The sequence below is a fragment of the Cajanus cajan genome, chromosome 2, assembly GCF_000230855.2.
Source record: "Cajanus cajan strain Asha chromosome 2, NIPB_CcT2T_4, whole genome shotgun sequence".
Classification (NCBI taxonomy): domain Eukaryota; kingdom Viridiplantae; phylum Streptophyta; class Magnoliopsida; order Fabales; family Fabaceae; genus Cajanus; species Cajanus cajan.
The window spans coordinates 15,713,058-15,732,354 of record NC_138518.1 but is presented as its reverse complement, the minus strand read 5'-3'; the positions used below and the strand labels follow the sequence as shown (position 1 = coordinate 15,732,354).

At 32.3% G+C, this 19,297-nt stretch overlaps 1 protein-coding gene across 1 annotated transcript; it reads left to right on the top strand.

Annotated features, from left to right (window-relative positions):
• The first annotated feature begins 1,144 nt into the window (after positions 1-1,144).
• LOC109813257 (phosphoglycerate kinase, cytosolic) lies at positions 1,145-17,988 on the top strand. The gene is made up of 15 exons (XM_083067969.1): positions 1,145-1,198; positions 10,432-10,604; positions 10,705-10,751; positions 11,800-12,064; positions 12,301-12,644; positions 12,872-13,157; positions 13,255-13,322; positions 13,660-13,911; positions 14,903-14,978; positions 15,343-15,419; positions 15,527-15,576; positions 15,811-15,895; positions 16,623-16,721; positions 16,997-17,337; positions 17,672-17,988. Exons 2-14 carry the CDS (start codon positions 10,451-10,453, stop codon positions 17,213-17,215), a joined length of 2,022 nt encoding a protein of 673 aa, XP_082924095.1. The 5' UTR covers positions 1,145-1,198; positions 10,432-10,450; the 3' UTR covers positions 17,216-17,337; positions 17,672-17,988.
• Positions 17,989-19,297: the final 1,309 nt, after the last annotated feature.

The window sequence follows — 19,297 nt, the reverse complement described above, 5'->3', positions numbered from 1 at the left end:
ACTTGATTGCTTAAAGCAAGAGTAGAGATACCACTGTGAGCACTCATGAAGTAATTGCTTAAGTGAACTAAATAGTTGCTCTGTGCGAGAAAATACCACCATCCTATGTTGGAAGAAAGCCCATTAACATCTTATGAAAATAGGGTTTGAAGATAATAAAAAGACACTTTGCACATTGTATATTTCAAAGAGATTAGAGAGAATAAGAGTGAAAACCTTTGTTATCACAGATCCCTTGATGATCTCCTAATGTACCTTTATGTGAATTCCTTATCCATGAGCAGTTAAGTCTCTTATTATTGGGGATTGACATAACTACCCTACTTTATATAATTCTTCTTGTTTTTATTCCATTGATATTTTTATTTAGTTAATTATTCTTTTTATTCTCTTAATGCGTGTTTTGGCTTGGCCGCCCTCTAAATGATTCCATATAATTAATTGAGATTTGGAAACCATTTTGAAACTATGTATAGAGAATAACATTAATAACACTTATTACTGGGAATAGGATAAGTATTATTAGTCAACTTTTTAGACCCCCAATCTTAATGTGAGTTACTTAATTAACTTCACCAATAAATAGAGATTTTTATTAAGGAACCTAGAATTTCTCATCTAAGGGACTAGAGTTAAAACATTTCCATTGGATGTTGCCTTAACCCAATAATTATTGAAATTGAATAATAATTAGGAAAGTTATGTGCGAAAAAGGTCCCCCTAGCAATTGCTCTCGTTAGGAATCGAGCATGTGACCTTAGCTTTGATACCAATTGTTAGATCAAATGCTAACTACTAGGCCAAAAGCTATAATTAATAATTAGTCTTCTCCATGAAACAATTGATGTCACCTGACAAACAAATATTTTTTTAATTAGTTAAAAGTATTTTAGAAAATAATATAAAGGCTTTTAAATAAAGATTTGTGCTTTTAAATAATTAAGTGTCAGATTTTGTTTAATTATTAAGGTTTGTGAAAATATATGTTTATGGTATAAGTTATTTGGGAGAGATGCTTTTCATTATGTTCAATTATATTTTATTTTATTATTTAAGAAAAAAGGAGTTTTGTTTAAAAAATGCAATTTTTTAGAAAATTAATCAATTTTACATTCCTTTTTTCACCCTATGCTTTTTTATGTAGAGGCTATAAGAGTACATCTCAAAGATCCCCATTCATCATCAAGTGTCTATTAAGGTAAGGGGGTGAGTATTCTCTCTTTAGGGTGTGTGATATTTGTTGGGTAGTGGAATTGACCTTTAATCCTATTGTTTGTGTTTAATGTTTTTTGGGGGAACCTTTGAAACCCCTAACTTTTACTTTTACTTTTTAGTGATTGTCATCCATGTGATTGTCATCCATGTGATTCTTTAGCACTCTATGATTGATAATTGTGTTATATATGTCGTGTATTGTTAATGAATTGATATAATTGTGAATCTTTGAGAAACCATTAGTTCCAGTAGGAAACCCCAAATTATATACTAGATTATGGATCGGTGTTAATTAATAGTGTTTGTGAAATTGATGCTTGATTTGAGAAATTGGTGGCATAGACAAGTGTTTTAGGAATTACTCGCAAGTTTTTTTGATTGGTTTGTAGGATTTGTGGTTTAGGTTTTATTGTGTGATTCTAGCACCTTGCTACAGGTTAAACAAAGCTGATGTCATGCCACGTGCCACTTAGGAAGCAATGGGCATAAGAGCAACAAATAGCATAGATTATTCTTTGTGACTTAGGCATCTGGTGTGGGAGCTTTAAAGGCTCCCTTTTATTTTTTTTCTTTGGGAGTGAGCATAGTCACATTGAGCGCCACCCCATTGACAGTGAGAAAAGTTTCATAGTGGATTTGAGGTGATTTAGTGGTAGTTAGCTTAAGGATATAACCCTTGATACTATTAATGGTGCATAAGTAGTTAAGTAAGGGATTGAAATGTTTATTCATGTTAATTTGTAGTGTATATATATGGAGGTAGTAATTGAAAGTGATTGGATAGTAGATATACATAAGGGAATATTGTGTGATATATATTAATAATGTTTTGAGAGTAATTAGGAAATTTTTAAAATTTCTTAGTTTGTTGTTGATCTTCTACTAATTATGCTCAAAGTATTGATTAGTGATGAGACAAGTTATAATGGTGATAATAAGATCATTGATAGTGGTTAGCTTAGGGATATGATCCTTATCATTAACAATGGTGTGATGGTGATTAAATTAAAGAGTTATAATTGTAGTATTAGTGAATGATTTTATAACGACTCTATTGAGGTATATTGGTGGTGTTATCTTAGGATTATGATTTGTGACATTGATAAAGAGGTGATGCCATTTAAGTAATGAGTTAAATGTATAATGTAAGGTATCTTAACTATTTTGACCTTTTAATGAAGCTATATGTGATGGTGACATGATGTGTTTGTATGTGTTTGGCCATGTGATGGTCACACAATGTGAAGTATAAGATAGGGGCTTAACCAAGTTGAAAGTCTGGGCATGTGTGCCTAGCCATGATGTGATGAACTATGAACCTTGTGATTAAATGATTTATGTTGATGTGTTGCTTTAATATTGTAAAACCCTAAGGACTGAGGAATTGGTATGAGTTTAGTTGTTTGGGATTTTTTTTGTGTTGAGGTCAAAGTTGACCAATTTAGGGAAAGGTATATAAGGTTTTCTTAAGACGAATTTCATAAGTTTATTTCTTCAAAAAACTAGAGATAGGTTTTAGAGAAATGAACTCTAAAGCCAAAAGTGTCATTTTTTTCTTATGACTTCGTAGAAGTGCCTCAATCCTTCCTGTTAGCAAAGTTATGGTGTTCAATTAGAGATTCAAAGCTAGGAAGCTACGAATCAAAGGTTGAGATTGTCATACGACAAATTCTCTAGGAAACTTCATTTTACGTCGTTCATCCTTCCCTTTTCTTCTTTTTGAGCAAATAAAGGTATGGAAAACTTATAGTTTGATCTTTTTATGTTGTATATGTTGACTTTACTTTGTTGATTCAAGCTTTGGAAAGAAATTAAGTTGAAATTAAATGGTAGAACCTTCATGTTCTTATTCTTGAGGTTTCTTGGTGAAGAAAGGAATAATTGATGATCCTAAATTGCATTGTTATTGCATGTCAAATTTATTTCAATTTATGAATTATATGATGCTAATAGATGGTGGATTCTAAGTTGCTTGCATGAATTGTTGTATTGGATGAGAGGATTTTAAGTTGTTAAGTTGTTTTCTTGATTTGTTGAGCTTGTTCTTGAATCATGTATGTTTTAGGTGTGCTTGCTTTGAGCGAGAACTCACTTGCCTAATTGAGCTGGTATGACAATTTCAGAGGTACCCTCTAACTTGGATCGCTTGGAGCGCTCGTGGGTTGATTTGAGTGAAATTATGTCACTTAAAGTAAGAACATACTCGCTTAAGTGAGCAAATCACTCTTCCCATGGGTTCTCTCCATCTAAGGTCGCTCAAAGCGAGTTGTGAGCACTTAGATTGAATTTTGCTTGCTTAGAGCACTTTCTTCATGGCTTGAAGCATCGATTTCACTTGAAAACTAGTAATCTTCCAAGTTATATTTTGTTATGATTGGTGATTACATGAAGACAACTGGTGATGAAATTCAACTCATAGTATATTAGTATATGGTGATGAATGATGAGGATTTATGTTGTTTTAAAGTTGATAGTAGCTTGATGTATGAAGTTGTAAGATGTTGAGTTGTGAATGCATGAGGCATGTTGTTATGTTGATAAGATGCATGATGTTGAACTATGTTGTGAACTTAGGACTAGAGGAAATGTGTTATTTTAAAAGTTGGAATATCCCATTACATGGATATGTGTCATGGTGCTCTATGAGCCCAATTGTTGAAAAACCCTTTTTTAATATTGTTGTCTCATGAAGTAGAGTGTTGACTTTCTTCCAAGTCCCTAGTTGATATCATATTGGGGTCAGATCGAGCCATATTGGTTTTGAAGTGAGAAATTTGAGTAAGGTATGAAGTTGAGGGTTAAATCCTTAACTAATTACTAGAATTGTGCACAGCATTTGGAGGGTAGTCAGTGGATTAATTTCATATAGGCTTATTTGATGCATATTAATGTCGTGGTAAACCTACACCTAATTATACTATTCCTAATAAAGGTGTTGGACTTTTCTAGTTTAAGTGGCAAAATCTGAGAAATCATGTTGTATTGTGGATTGATATCTAAATCTGTTGTTGATTTAGCAAGCCAAGAAGATTGTGTTGTTAAGTTGGTTCGGTATGGTCAAGCCACTTAGACTGCTCATGTATGTTATAAGAGATCTCTTAGTTAAAATGCATGATGAAATATAATTTTGTAATGTTGCTATGTTGGTGTGTTGTTTATATGTTGTGTTGATAAGTTGTGTTGTTCATAGGCTAAGTTACTAAGATGTTGAGTTGTATAATTATATTGTAAGTTAAAAAGTTGTTAAGTTATTAACCTGTGTTGATATGTTAATCTGTGTTGTTAAACTAGTCCTTGGGTTATTATTGTGTTGCGTTGATGAAGTTGTTGTATAATTATTTTATTGATTTTATACTGTTATTTTCTTGATTACAAACTTACCCTTGTTTTTCCTTGTAATTAGACTACGATGATCATATTATTTTGGGAGTAGGATAGAATTAGGTCAAAGGGCAAACAAGTTGTGGCACCATGTTGGAGATAGTTGTGTTTTGGGTGGTGTTGTTTTGAAGCAACATATGTATAGTTGTTGCTTGACCAACAACCTAAGACATTTATGTTTTGCAATAAGATATATGCATATTTGTGTACAAGATTTGTTTATAATCCTACTGAGGCATTTTATGTTTTTAGTTTTTTATTTTCTTACATATATATTGTTACATGAATATCTAGGGATTGCTTGCATGATAAATTTAGGTTATATTATACTTTTTGTTTTCTGCTCAATTACTCAGCTATAAGTGTAGAGACCTACCGAGTTGTTACATGTACTTGTCATAATAATATGATGTGAGTTGTGCATTAGGTCTTGTGAGACATGTATCATATGCATAAAAATGTTTTATGTCAAGGATATGTTGGGGAATACACTACAATAAAAAGTCCCCCTTGTGTGAACTTGGGGATTCTTGACCTTGTGGACAATTGAGTTTGGTAGCCTTAGTTCCATTTGTTTATGTGTATGGAGTTTAAGTTGGTTGACATTACTATTTCAAAACACCTTGGTGTATCTCCCCTTATTATAAAGTGTTTTGATGGATTGACACCGACATGTTCTCCTGGACTATTCTATGTTAACCTTTGGACCATGATAAAGTGTTTTACTAACATCACATGCATATAGTTTGATTAAGTTTGCGTTCATTGCATTTGTATGAATCATGAACATTTTAAACATGTTTGTGTTTCTTAGATTATTCCTTTAAGTTATAACTATTATTAACATCAATTGATTTGTTGTCTATATGTGTGTGTGTGCCTATGTTATAGATGTGTGTGGTAATATAGTTATATCTCACAATGGTAGTTAAAGTGAGATATTTTTTACTCCCTTATTGTTTTGTTGTGCTTTTATGTATGTTTTGCAAGTGAGAATCATCAAAATGATGATGGCAGTAAAGAGTCATGGTGTTTTGGCTACGTTTGAAATATACTCTTTGATATCTTATCTTTTAATTGGTTTATTTGTTTAGAAACTTTTGTTAGCCTTGTGTAAAACCTTTAATGGCTCTTATATAGCCACTTGACTTCATTGTGTTGGTTTTTGCAATATTATTCCCTTTTATAAATTTTTTTGACTTATAAACAAATGTGGCTCTTGTAACGACCCGCCTTAGGACGTCACATCAACAACCAATATGACAATTAAAATAAAAATAATATATAATAAAGAAAATAGAGCAAAGGCCAACTACATTAGAGTGTAAATATAAAATGACGTGTAAATTGTTTTCATCATATAAAATAATTTTATAAAAGGGTCATCATCAGTAGGGTTATACAGTCATCCAAAAAGATAATGAATGTACAACATCATGAAAACATCAAAAGGGAAACCCTAGGTGCTGGTCAAGCTCTAAATCTAGCCACTTCTCAAAGCAGCTACCAAAAGACTCCTTGCCATCCCAAAGCCTCACACCTGATCTGTTCCCCCACATAGTGAGATCATCACAGTCCACATCATGGAAATATAAGGGTTAGCACGTATAAAATCAACCATAGTACAATAAAATGAAATATCATTAAACTAGATATTCATCAACAGTATGTATCCATACCAAGGGAATGACAACATTATAACAAGTCATTTCCATGCCAAATATAAACCAATCCAAAGTCCAATGTATACACATCCATGCCAATGCATACATATTCTATGATAATAAAGAATCCATAACCAATGTATACAATCCATACCAAATGCATACATATTCCACATCCAAACCAAAGTCACACCACTGTATAATCCCATGAGGTAGCCAACACATCCAAACCAAATGTTGACCTCAACACATCCAAACCAAGTGTTGAATTCGTGAACATGTCATCTGCCCATGTCACACACCTAACCTCTCATGAAAAATATACAGTTGGGTTATGTCGTCATATAACCCTAGTGATCGCTGCCACTTCATCCATTGGTATGACTCGGCCTTGCCCCCATACCGGTAGAAAATAGAATACTTAGAGGAGTACTTCAGAATCCACCTAACATCTGAAGTGGTTTATTATATAATCTTTGGAAAAGTTTCATATTGGAATCCTCACAATGGGACTCCCAAATTCCATATTTTCCCAAAGATTATGTCCTGATCTCACCAAGAGATCTCCCAATCCATACCATAACCTTACTCTTCTAAGTCCTATTAGCTTTCCAAACCAAACACACATAGCATATTCCATAATTACATGCAATCTTTTCCAAAACCATGCCACATTCCATACCAAATATATAACATCAAAGATTATATGATTCAACATTTAAAAGTTTCATAAAAACCCAATTTTAAAAGGATTTCCTCAAAGAAACCACGCACCCAGCACAGTAGTATTTGCGCCTAGCGCAACTAAAACTGGGAGCCTATCAGGCTTTTCCCGCTCAGCGCGTCACCACGTGCGCTCAGCCCATGACTATATGCGCTCAGCGCGTAAACTTGTGTGCTCAGCGTGCTTGAGACAGAGAGCCACTAGAAATAGCCCGCTCAGCGCGTAGACCCGTGCGCTCAGCCCATTTCGAAATGTGCTTAGCCCATGGCTAAATGTGCTCAGCGCGCTCTAGATAGAAAGCTCTGTTCTTCAATGCGCTCAACGCGTTGTCTCGTGCGCTCAGCACGCATCCTGACAGAAAGTTATGTTTTTTAGTGCACTCAGCGCGTCGTCGCGTGCGCTTAGCGCGCATGCATGAGATAGCGCGTCGGAAGTCCAAAAACTCTGATTTTCACCGCCAAAATCCATCCCAAATGAATCCCAAACCAAATTTATACAATTCTGAACTATTATAGAGTATAAACACCATCCAAAAACAACATATTAAGTGATAAAAACAAGTATTAACCATTAATCCATGAAAATCGTAGGAAATCATGAAGAACCCTAACCAAACCCTCTCTAGCTCAATCCAGCCTCAATCATGCGTAAAACATGGAATCAATGTGATATTTCAACTTCATACATACTAGATTAAGTCTTATAAGTACTACCCTTACCTCAGAAACTTCAGAAATGCAAGATTTGAACAAAACCCTCAAATCCCAATTCAAATTTCAATCTCACTTTTCAAGCTTCTAGAGACTAAATCTCTTAATACTCTAGTTGTAAAGATTGATCCTGGCTTGATAAGCTTCCCAAATGTGTCCTCAACTTCCCTCCGGACCAGAGCCCCTCTCTCCACTTTCTCTCTCTATAATTGTCCCTGTCTGACATATGAAATCCTCCGGTCCTAAGTCCCTATATATAGCCATTTTCCAAAATTTTCAAATTTCACCCTTAGCACCTATTCACCTCAAATATCCTATTCCTTGAAGTATTTCAACTCCCTAAGCTCTAAAACAACCTCAAATTCACTCATAAAGACCATATTTATCTTATGTTCCTATCCTTCAATCTCCTATCCATCCTATTCTTTTCCATGCAATACTCACAACTCACCACCATATGAAATGAAACATGTATCAACACACAAACAAACATCACTTTCAGATACATATGCTTGGAATAATGAGTTGCATGCCATAATACTTCACTTAACCAAGATGAGAAGGAAGGTGATCAGTCTTTTTCCCTCTTAGTACAAATTCAATATAATGGTGTACAATGCATCATTCACCAAATTCATGCACACACATGCCTATATAAACCTCTCAAAACATCAACCTCTCATCTCATACTACAAAATCACTACTATGCTTAAACAACTAATCAAAACCACATCAACATACAACATGCACAGAGGTAAGTACATTTCAAATCTACATCTCCATAATCCAATCCAAATCCATATAAACAACATATACATACATGCATACATACATATATATATATATAGAGTATATCTACCAAATAGCTCGGTATTTTCATGGCGTTACAGGTTTTCTATCCTTGGAGGTGAATTGGAAATTCTTTTCATTGCGTTACAGGTCTTCTATCCTTGGAGGTGAATTGGAAATTCTTTTCATTGGATACCTAAAGTATTGTCAAAAAATTTTATTGCATTAACTTATGTATTCTTTTTAAAAAATTCTTTTGTTATAAGTATTAGTTAGAAGGGTAGAGGCGGTCACACTTATATATAAAAATTGATTTTTCCCATTTGATTTTTTTATTATTATGTTTGCCTATGTCATGATTGACTAATGTCTATTTATTGCATAACTTTTTAGTATTTTTAGGAAAGAACTAAAAAAAATATCTTAAATATTGAACTTATAAGAAAAGACTTCCTATTTGAATTACAAATTAGTTTATATCATTTGAAAATCAATTGAATTAACAAATAATAATGTAAAAAATGTAAAAAAATTTAATTTGAATTTAGCTACCATGGTAGATGAATGTTCACTTCATTGATTTGACTTCACTTTACTTAAGATTAAAGATACGGGTTAGAAGCTTCACCTTTGCACACTAACCTTTTAAATAGCGTGTAGTATGAGAAAGATTTTTATTTTCTTAAAAATCTGAACTTGGGAATGTTGATTTCCTATGTTTGATTTATCATATAAAAAATAGCATTCCCAAGAAACATAATTTTTCTGAAATACTTTTTATAAAAATTTATCACTAGATTGTTCCTATTAGAATAAGTGAGGATCTAACATTTTTTATTTATAAAAAATATTTTATTATGATAAAAATATTATGTTATTTTAATTTGACTAATTAATGTAGTAATTTTTTTTAATTTATATATTATTTAAAATATTTTTAAAAATATTTATCATCAATCAAACAAATTTATTCATTTATGAAAATTATGATTCTTAGATATGGGAAATAAAATTTCTTCTCCCAATCATCCCTTATTGTTTAAGGTTCAAACCTGCATATACATATATAAGCTTTGAAGTCCAACTTTTTGGATTGTTGGAATATTAGAAGAAGCCCCTTCCTACAAACCTTTCTAGAATATAGGGAAGTTCTTAGAGCTTTCTTCGCATGCTTGAGTGGGCTTTCCCCTTTCTATTAGAAAAATCGTTAAAATGTAGATTTTTTTTACTTAGGGTTGAATTGGAATTTCAAAAGAAAAATGTAGAGATTTAAATTTGAATTTGCTTAAGCACACTCTTCGTAAATTTGAATATAATAACTAATGTCATAACAATCTCAAATCATATAATAATTTTTTCTTCTTAATACTTTTTTATTATTTATTAAAAATTATAAAGGTAATCGACTAAATGTAATAACAAAGGTCCAAGTATATCCACGTGAAATTAAACCTACTTGATTAAAACCAAAACGACAACATGGTATTGTGTCGTTTTATCATCTCACTGAATTACTCTGTTGTCTCGGGGACCGTGGAAACGAGACAGAGACAGAGCAGTTCTAAGGTGATTTTCTCCTCCAACACACTTCCGTTTGTTGCTTCTTTCTGTTGTTCAATGTTGATAGTAACTAGAGAAACAAATAACAACGTTTGAAAGATTGAATTTTGTCTTCAACCCACAATAAAATTTTCATTTGGTTTGTTAACTTATCAATTTTTTTCTTACCTCTCTACCACACTCTAATTTCCTCATATGTGAAACAGTTCTATTTTTGTTTTATAAGTTCAATGTGACCAAATGCTGTTGTATTCATTTTTTATTTTCAATTCAATTGTTATGTGAGTGTGTCTGTGTTGATTCTTTATCTAAATGCTTGTGAGAGTTAATGTATATTTTGCCATCTTTTACTCAATTTTCGTTGGTTGTTTGCTCCTACAACTTGCAGGTTCAATCTTGGGAAATTGATGGGCCACCTTGTAATTTTTTTCCATGGAACTGTCTTCTTAAACAAATTGTGTTTCAGAGACTGCCCCAAGTTGTTTAAACGAAAAACATGTTCTTATACTGGAAAATTTGTCAAATTTAAGAAGTATAATGGCGCCCCACTGGCTTTGCAAGGTTTTTTTACTTGAGGAAGCTTTTTTTCTTTTTAATCTTAGATTTGTTCTCTCTTTTCTGTATTATGTTACTGTGTTTTATTTGATGTTATTGTTGACAGGCAATGGGGAGTTAGCAAATCATGTTGCAAACTCGTTTAACCATGAGGTAATATACTTGCTATGTGCCTTTTGTGCCACTATCTTGTGATATTTCACCATTCTAAGATTTAGTTTCTTATAATAAGTGACTGTACTTGATTATGTTTTCTGGAATTTAATACAATAAATATACGTGTAGAGGAATGGTAGTATATTCTTTGCTCTGATAAGTGATAACTATGTAGGAGGGGAAAGAGGGAGAGAGGTTGAAAGTCAGAAAGTAAATGAATAAGTTATGGAGGCACTAGCTAATGGGCAATAATATGTCTTTTCTTTGGTGCTCTAATGATGGTTATTGGAGTTCTATGGATGATATGAAATAAATCGAACAGATTTACTGTGTTTCAGACCAACTTTAGGTTTCTTTTTGTCTTCAGATGTATTTTTTCTCCCTCTTACCAAGTCTTCTACACATAAACACATGCTTGTCATAAGTTGCATTAAAATTATATTCAATTATGAAGGACAAGGGTGGCTATCCTGACCCTAGGACATAACCGCTTTGATACTATGTCATGCACTAAAAATTCCTCAAAGTTTAAGCCGTTATATTTATATCTAAAATGACCCCTTATGTGAAAGACCTTTCGAGTTTGGACAAGAAGCATGGACAAAGCACAGCCTATCACACCTTGTGTTGAAATTCACATTAATTATGAAGAGCAAGGGTTACAAGGAATGAATTCCTAATTCCTGATCACTTGATCAAAAAGGTTTTGATACCACGAAGACCAAATAATCTAAAAGTGCAAGTTGTTAGGCACATGCCCAAGATTGATTTTATATTCCTTAAAATCCTGCTTAGTGGTTATTGGCATTAATGTGGAACTAAATATCCTTTGATTGTTTGGAACTCAACTTCTTCCATTCTGTGGAACAAGTTTTGTAAATTTTTTTTCTAAACTCTGAAAATAAAAAATCACCGACATAAAACCATATAGCATAGCCAGTTACAATATATGTAATGCAAAGATTGTTCATTGTAGGCTAAGCTTGGTTGTTTTATTTGGTTGTATATTTTGTTTTGGCTCTAAATTTTATGGTTTTACTGTTAGATTTACATTAGTAATGGAAGACAGTTGAATGGTATTCCTCATATACGAACTCTTAGAGAATTTCCTAGGGAAGAGCTTTTTGGAAAAGTTGTCATGGTCAGATTTGATTCTAACATATTGCTCAAGAAAGAGTGTGATGAGAAGAATCAATCAGTTTCTAATGCAGTGTATACGATTAAATATTTACATGAAGCTGGAGCAAAGGTCATATTGGTCAGTGATTGGATTAAGAATACTCCAGAATTGCACATAAAGCCAGTCACAGGTACATTCTTAAAGGCTTTTTGTTCAATCCTTGTTTTAGTTGTCAGTTGCCATGGTGAAGTTTTGCTATTATGTCATCATATGAACTATTTATAGCCATTCTAGTTAAGGAGAGAAAAGACAGAAGAAATTTATTTAAATAAAAACCATGATCAATGTGGGCAATGGAATTATAAAATGACTTATTTTATGTAAGGAAGCTTCCATATTGGATGAGTGATAATCTCGATGCTATAGATTTTTTATCAGAAGTTCTTCAAACACAAGTTGTTCCGGTGCATGGCATTTCTTTCAACAAGCTACCAAAGATGAATGGCATTGATAAAGAGAATATCCATCTTCTTGAGAATCTTTCTAATATCAAAGAGGAAGTTTCTAATTGTTTGGAGTTTGCCAGAGTATTATCGTCAGGAGTTGATATCTTTGTCAATGACTCCTTCTCTAATGCTCATAAAGTTCTAGCATCAACTGTTGGTGTTACCCGTTTCTGTTATGCCAGTTTAGCTGGTTTTCACTTTGAGGAGAGGCTTTGTCTACTGAAGAATCTTGCAGAAGCCAGCAGGAAGCCATATGTAGCAATTGTATGTCTCTTCTGCTGCTATAGCATTAGTTATAGAGCCTTTTTGAATACATGCTTAGAAGTTCTTTGAGAGCTTCTCTATTAGAAAAAGTTCTTTATTGTTAGTAGAAAAGTTCTCAAAGCGCTTGTAATTTGTATCCAAACAAACTCATAATTAATAACTTATCCATTCAAGAAAGCCTCAAGTATTTCTATTGATGTTCACTGTTTGTTTCTCTTGCAACCCAGATTGGAGGGGGTAATCTCTATGATAAAGCAGCTTCCTTTCAGTTTTTAGCTTCCAGATGTCAAGGGTTTGTCTTTGTGGGAATGATGTCATTTCAAGTAATGCATGCATTAGGAGTATCTGTTCCTTGTAATTTAGTGGACCATAATGCATTTAATGATGCTCTAGATATAGTGAGACTTGCTCGAGATAGAAATGTGCAGATTCTGTATCCAAAAGATTTTTGGTGCAGGAAAAAATGTGATCCAAAGCAATTGCAAGTATTCCCTTCTCATGGAATTTTGGATGGTGAGCTTTTCTACCAGGGGTTATGCTACTTAGATATTCTATCAGATATTATTTTTGTTCGGTAAATAAAATTATTCCAAATTTGATTTTGATCCAGGTTGGGTGCCTGTTGACCTCGGACCTCTATCATTGGATGAAATTGGTTCCATGCTTACAAATTGTAAGGTACATTAGCAATTTATTATACCTAGATATCAAGCTTAAACTACAGTTGGTATATTTTCTAAATATGTATTAAAGTATTTTCAGATAACTATCAACATTGGATTGATTTATCATTTGTGTTCTAGGGAATCCTTTTAAGATGGGCATTAAATGCCTGCATCTTACCTGCTAATTTTAGTTCAAATTTGTGCGTCTAATAATCTCATGCAATGTATTACCAATGTAATACATTGGTAATGGATAATGGTGTTTTCATATTAAGAAAATGGACTATCCATCCATTTTGAAATGTAACAAGGCAGCTCCAAGTAACATTTTTTCTTTGAATCCATTACAGAAACTAATTTGGATTGGTCCAGTGAAATTTGTTGATTCAAGTAAATACACCAATGGGGCATCTAAAATAGCAAGAATTCTTGATCAACTAAGCCAAAACAACTGTGAAATAACAGTTGTTGGGACTATGGCAAGTAAACTGGTGAGACAGGAAAAAAGTTCATTGTCCTTTATAAATATAGTTGAGAATGCTTCAGTTGTATGGGAATTTCTCAAAGGAAGAAAACTCCCTGGTGTTATGGCTGTCGACAGGGTACGTCCTAATATTCTCAAAACATTTTATTTTTCAAAACTATATTATGTGCTTCTTATGTTCGAATTGTATGGATTTTTCCATTCTGGAGATGATTCAGTTTCTGAGATTATATTCTCTATCTGATGTGAGTTTTTTCTAATAAAATAACATGGTCATCTAGTCCATTATTTTAGATGCTGAGTTGGAGAAAACCAAAATATACAAATGATGTTCCATAAAAGTAAATATATTTTTGTTGTTTAAGGAACAGATTCCCAATTTGGAAGCAATTGGGTGCACAAAATATTTTTAAATGCATATTAAGTGATAAATGAATCAGTAAAAACACAATCCTTTCCATGGTATGTTGAAAGAGTATATATAGTCATTCTTGTTGAAGAATGTAATTAACATTTAGGAATATGAGGTCAATATTGGTATTTTTGCATGAAAGTAGTGTAACAATTAAAGTAATACCCAGATCTAGGGAAATTAAGCTGACTCTCAATTTTCTAAAATAAAATAAAATCAAGTACTTGTGCAAGCTGTATATATATATATTAGAGAAATTAGTAACATACTCTCTAACTCACTATTTCCAATTGATTAGAATTTATTGGAAATCACATAATTATTGGTCCCACGTCTTATTTAATTTATCTCTTGTGATTTTGTAGTTTTCAATAAAATTTTAACCAATAGAATAGAGTGTGTTCCTAGCACTTTTTCACTTGGAAGAGGTGATGTCTTGTTTCATTTGGACATTATAGTTCATAGAGCACATACAGTGACTTAAATGAGAGAGTTAATAAAGTAAACTAAACTATAAGCATTATTATGATATTTGCTTCTCTTTTTTTTTTTTATTCTTTTTTGGTGGTAAACTGTTGAATCTAGTATTTCGTTTAATCATGATGATGAATCTGATCTTGCTTTATTAAGCAACTTAAAGTGCAAAAACATTCTACATCAATGATATATTACTGCTTATGGTAGTTACATTTTGCAGGGATACCCTTTTGAAATCAACTGGAACAGCATTTATTCTGACCCAGCTCAATCTCTGGTTGTTGATATAGGAAGTGGTAATTTCTTTTTTAAAAAAAGTTAATGTTCACTATGTGTGTATCTAATAAAATTTTGTAACTATTAACATGTATGTAGTTCTCGAGCACTAAAAAATATATTAACAGTTTCTGTCAATATATATATATATATATATATATATATATGTGTGTGTGTGTGTGTATGTATATGTATATGTATATATTAAAAGTTGATGTGAACATATGGTCATTACATACATTTTCTTTTAACCATAAAATTGTCGTATTAGATTCTGAAATTCTGTAATAAAAGATGGAGCAAGGGACTCAGAAAGAGCTGAATCAATATAAAACTAATGTTACTTGTTTTTTCTTGACATGTGTGCTTGCATTGCTGTTACAGGCAATGGACTTTTTCTTCTTGAAATGGCTAGAAGGAGGCAAGATTTAAACTTTCTTGGTTTGGAGATCAATGAAAAGGTTCTGAACTTGTTATATCCTCTTCCTTCTACCCTGACATTTATTTCCATACTAGGCTTTTTATTTATTATTTTCTTTTTACCTGTTAACATATATATTTTTTTCAGCTTGTTTTGCGCTGTCTGGATTCTATTCATCAATTTGGCATAGAGAACGGGTAATTTTGTCGCCTTCATAGTACAAATAGATGCAGCATCTTTTTTTGTTTTTGATTGGATTCAATAAATTGGGATTTTATCTTGGTTGAACATCAAGGAATGGCACAAGAACATTTTGGACTACATATAAACACATTCAATTACAATCATATCACTAATTTTCAAGTTCCTTAGTTGTAATTTTATTCTTGTTTAACTTTCTAAGCTTTGGTTTTCTGTTCTATTCATTTTAGATACTTTGTTGCTACTAATGCAACATCAACATTCCATTCTATTGTGTCTACTTACCCAGGAGAGTTAGTTCTCGTCTCAATACAGGTCAATATTGAATTTTTATATTTTGATATATCGAAATTACATTTTGACCGTTGTGGGTCTTTTTTATGTTGTTGATGCTGCCATGTATACACCTCTGTTGATGTCACTGCCATCATTGCACCAATTAATGTATCATCGTTAGCTACTAACATATTTCTCACGACCATCACAAGAAGTTTCTGGCATGATTGGCATTCATGGAAGCTTTAATCATTCTCTGTATATTATTAGACAGAAGAGACTTCTGTTTTCTAGAGTTATGATGATCACTAAGACACTAACTAGTAAATGAGTGAAATAACTACAACACTTAACTTTAATCCATTGTTTGGTGAGAGAGATCTGGCCAAAGGGAGCGAACTCGCACTTGTATCTGCTGATCATTCTACTTCTAGTAATAATGCTGCTAAAACCAATTTATACAAACAATTATTTGTGGGGCTTTTTCCTGTTAACATTTTCTCGTAGAATAGACTATTGTTCACTATTTGATGTCACGACCTTCCTATATGATTGGTTAACCTCTGAGGAAATTTGCTGTCACTATAACAACTAAATTTTATTGGGAGGAAAAAAAAATTGTAGGGCTTTCAACTTGCAAACTTATTCCTATGGTAAATGAGTTCTGAATTTAATGCAAATGAGTAATCAGTTTTTTCTATAATTCTCTTCCTTTCAACATCAATTTCTAAGCCTTAATCTCTATTTGGCTTTACTTTTCCTGCAGTGTCCAAACCCTGATTTCAATAAACCTGAGCATAGATGGAGGATGCTGCAGAGATCTTTAATTGAAGCAGTGGTGAATCTCCTAGCACCTAATGGGAAGGTAATTAGACTTTGAAGGAATTTCTATAGTATTTCCTCAATCAGTACAAGAAAATTGCTTGTTTAGTGACACAAAAATGTATATTGTTTCCCACATCTAAGTGGAAGCAATGGACCATACAGTACAAGAATATAGCTGCTTTTCAGTATTATGCTTATTGTCCCTTTTCCTGTTTAGTGACACTTTGTTATGCTGAGCAGTAACTTCACTTGCATTCTTTGAATAGTTTGAGTTTGTTACTATTGAGGCTTACTTAGACTATTGACATTGACCAGATCTTTCTGCAATCCGACGTAGAAGCCGTGGCAATAAGAATGAAAGAACAGTTTTTGAGATATGGCAAGGGTAAGCTTGATTTGGAGCATGGCCAAAGTAAGTGGCTTGAAGAAAACCCATTTGGAGTTAGGTCAGATTGGGAAAAACATGTTGTAGAGCGTGGTGCCCCTATGTACCGGATGATGTTTTCTAAATCATCTGATGTTAGGGAAGTTTGAGTTGCTAATGATGTAATCCAGAAATCTGGCTAATGCATCAACCCTCCTAAGGGTTACTATTTTTGCAGAATGCATCACACAACTATTGGTTTTTCCATGCTGGGGCTGTGCTGTACTTGTAGGTAATATCAGCAGTTCACATTTCTTTTTCAGCTGAGTAAATTACGCTGACATCCTTGAAGTTTTGTGAAATTACACTGACACTTGCTATTTCTTTAACATTTACAGTATGCAACCTTCCTTATACAGATCACAGAATGTTTTTCAAAATAATTAAAGGATGTCAATGTAATGATTAAGGGGCAAACAATTAAAGGGGTTATCATAGCGGGTAAAAAGTAGAGGATGTTTGTGCAATTTCATGAAACCTCAAGGTGTCAATATAATCTTCTCTTTTCAATTTTATGACATGGAATAATTCATTCATCTCAAGTATTTACATATCTTGCATTGCAGGGAAGAAGTTCCTTATAGTTTGGGGAATGCGATGGAGAACTGTTGATGAGCAGAGTCAAATATTCCAATTGGGATTTCAATGTCATTGTGTAATGTGCATGTGATATGATTCCCTAACTCCCAAGGTGTCTCCAAGGATGCATTTAAAAGCTTCACATGAAATGTAGGCTGTGGAGCACTGATGTCTATAGTCGGCATTGTATATATTTTTGTAACGAAGTTATATGAAGCCTAGAAAATCATAATTTCTATACATGGTATTATGATATGATATTTTTCATACACAATTTTTGGTTAACAAGATACACATTGGTGAAGGGAATACTAAAACAAACCTTTTCAGATAATGGTTATATAAAATATAATGCAAATTTGAATGGAGGAAATTGAATCATCTTAGGTATGATTTTTAAAATGATTACTATAAGAGAGGATTTGATAGGGAATTTTTTTTTTCATATCCAAGTTATTATGATTCCTAAAATTTAAATCCTACAAATCATGATTTCTGAGAATAAATAAAATATGTTTGGTTACTCATAAAGGTTTTTAAAAATATTTATATAAGATTTTCAATAATTAAAGATTTTTATGTTTAATTATAATAATATATTCTTGAGTATATAAATGTTTTTTACAAAAATATATTTTATTAAAATAATTTCACTAGATATATTTATTTACTTAAATCTCATTACAAATGTGACATTAAGTTATTTTAAAAAGTTGAAAACTTATTAAAATTATTTAAATACATAATTCAACAAAAGAAATAAATAAAGAAAATGTTACCTTATAATTATGAAGAATAAAAATATATTAGTTCACTTCATTCAAATAAACATTTAAAAGCGTTAACAAATACTATTAAACTATAGAAAAAAAACAAATTTTGATAATATTATTAAAATTGATAAGATCAGGAAATTATGAGATATAAGAAAGAGAAAGAGAGAGAAATAGAGATGTGAGAGGGGAGGGGAGGGAGAGAAAGAGAAATAGAAGGAGAAAGAGAAGGAAAGAGTGACATAGATACATTGAAAAGACATCCAAATTATATATGTATATTTTTATTTTAACTAGGAATATTATGAACTTTATACATAATTTCTTTCTAATTCGAAAAAATTGAATTACCAATCCTATGAAAATGTTTTTGTAAAAAGGTGAGATAAAAATAATTGTAGGAAAACTATGTCTTCTAACATTTTTTTTATAAAATAACTACCAAACATAAGAAATAAAAACTTTTTTTTTTAAGATTCTTATGAAAGTAAAAATATTTCACCTATCAAATGCTTTTTAAAAGTCAATAGATTCACATCACATGATAATTTGTTTTTGGTGGAACATATTAAGCATAAAGTAGTGTATCACTTGTGAATTGTAGAGGGATAAGATTCCATCCACCCAATTCAACCGATAATGGAGAACCAGAATATGAAAATAAATGAAATAGTTACATACTATTATTGAAGAAATGTTGAGGGAATTTGATTCACACATGAGAGAAAGTGCTCATAGTCTCTATATAAACTCAGTGAGGCTTGGTTTAGGAGAGTAAGATGTTAATCAAAGGCATTAATCTTCCCATATGTAAGGGGCAAGTTTTCAACCTCCCTCAAA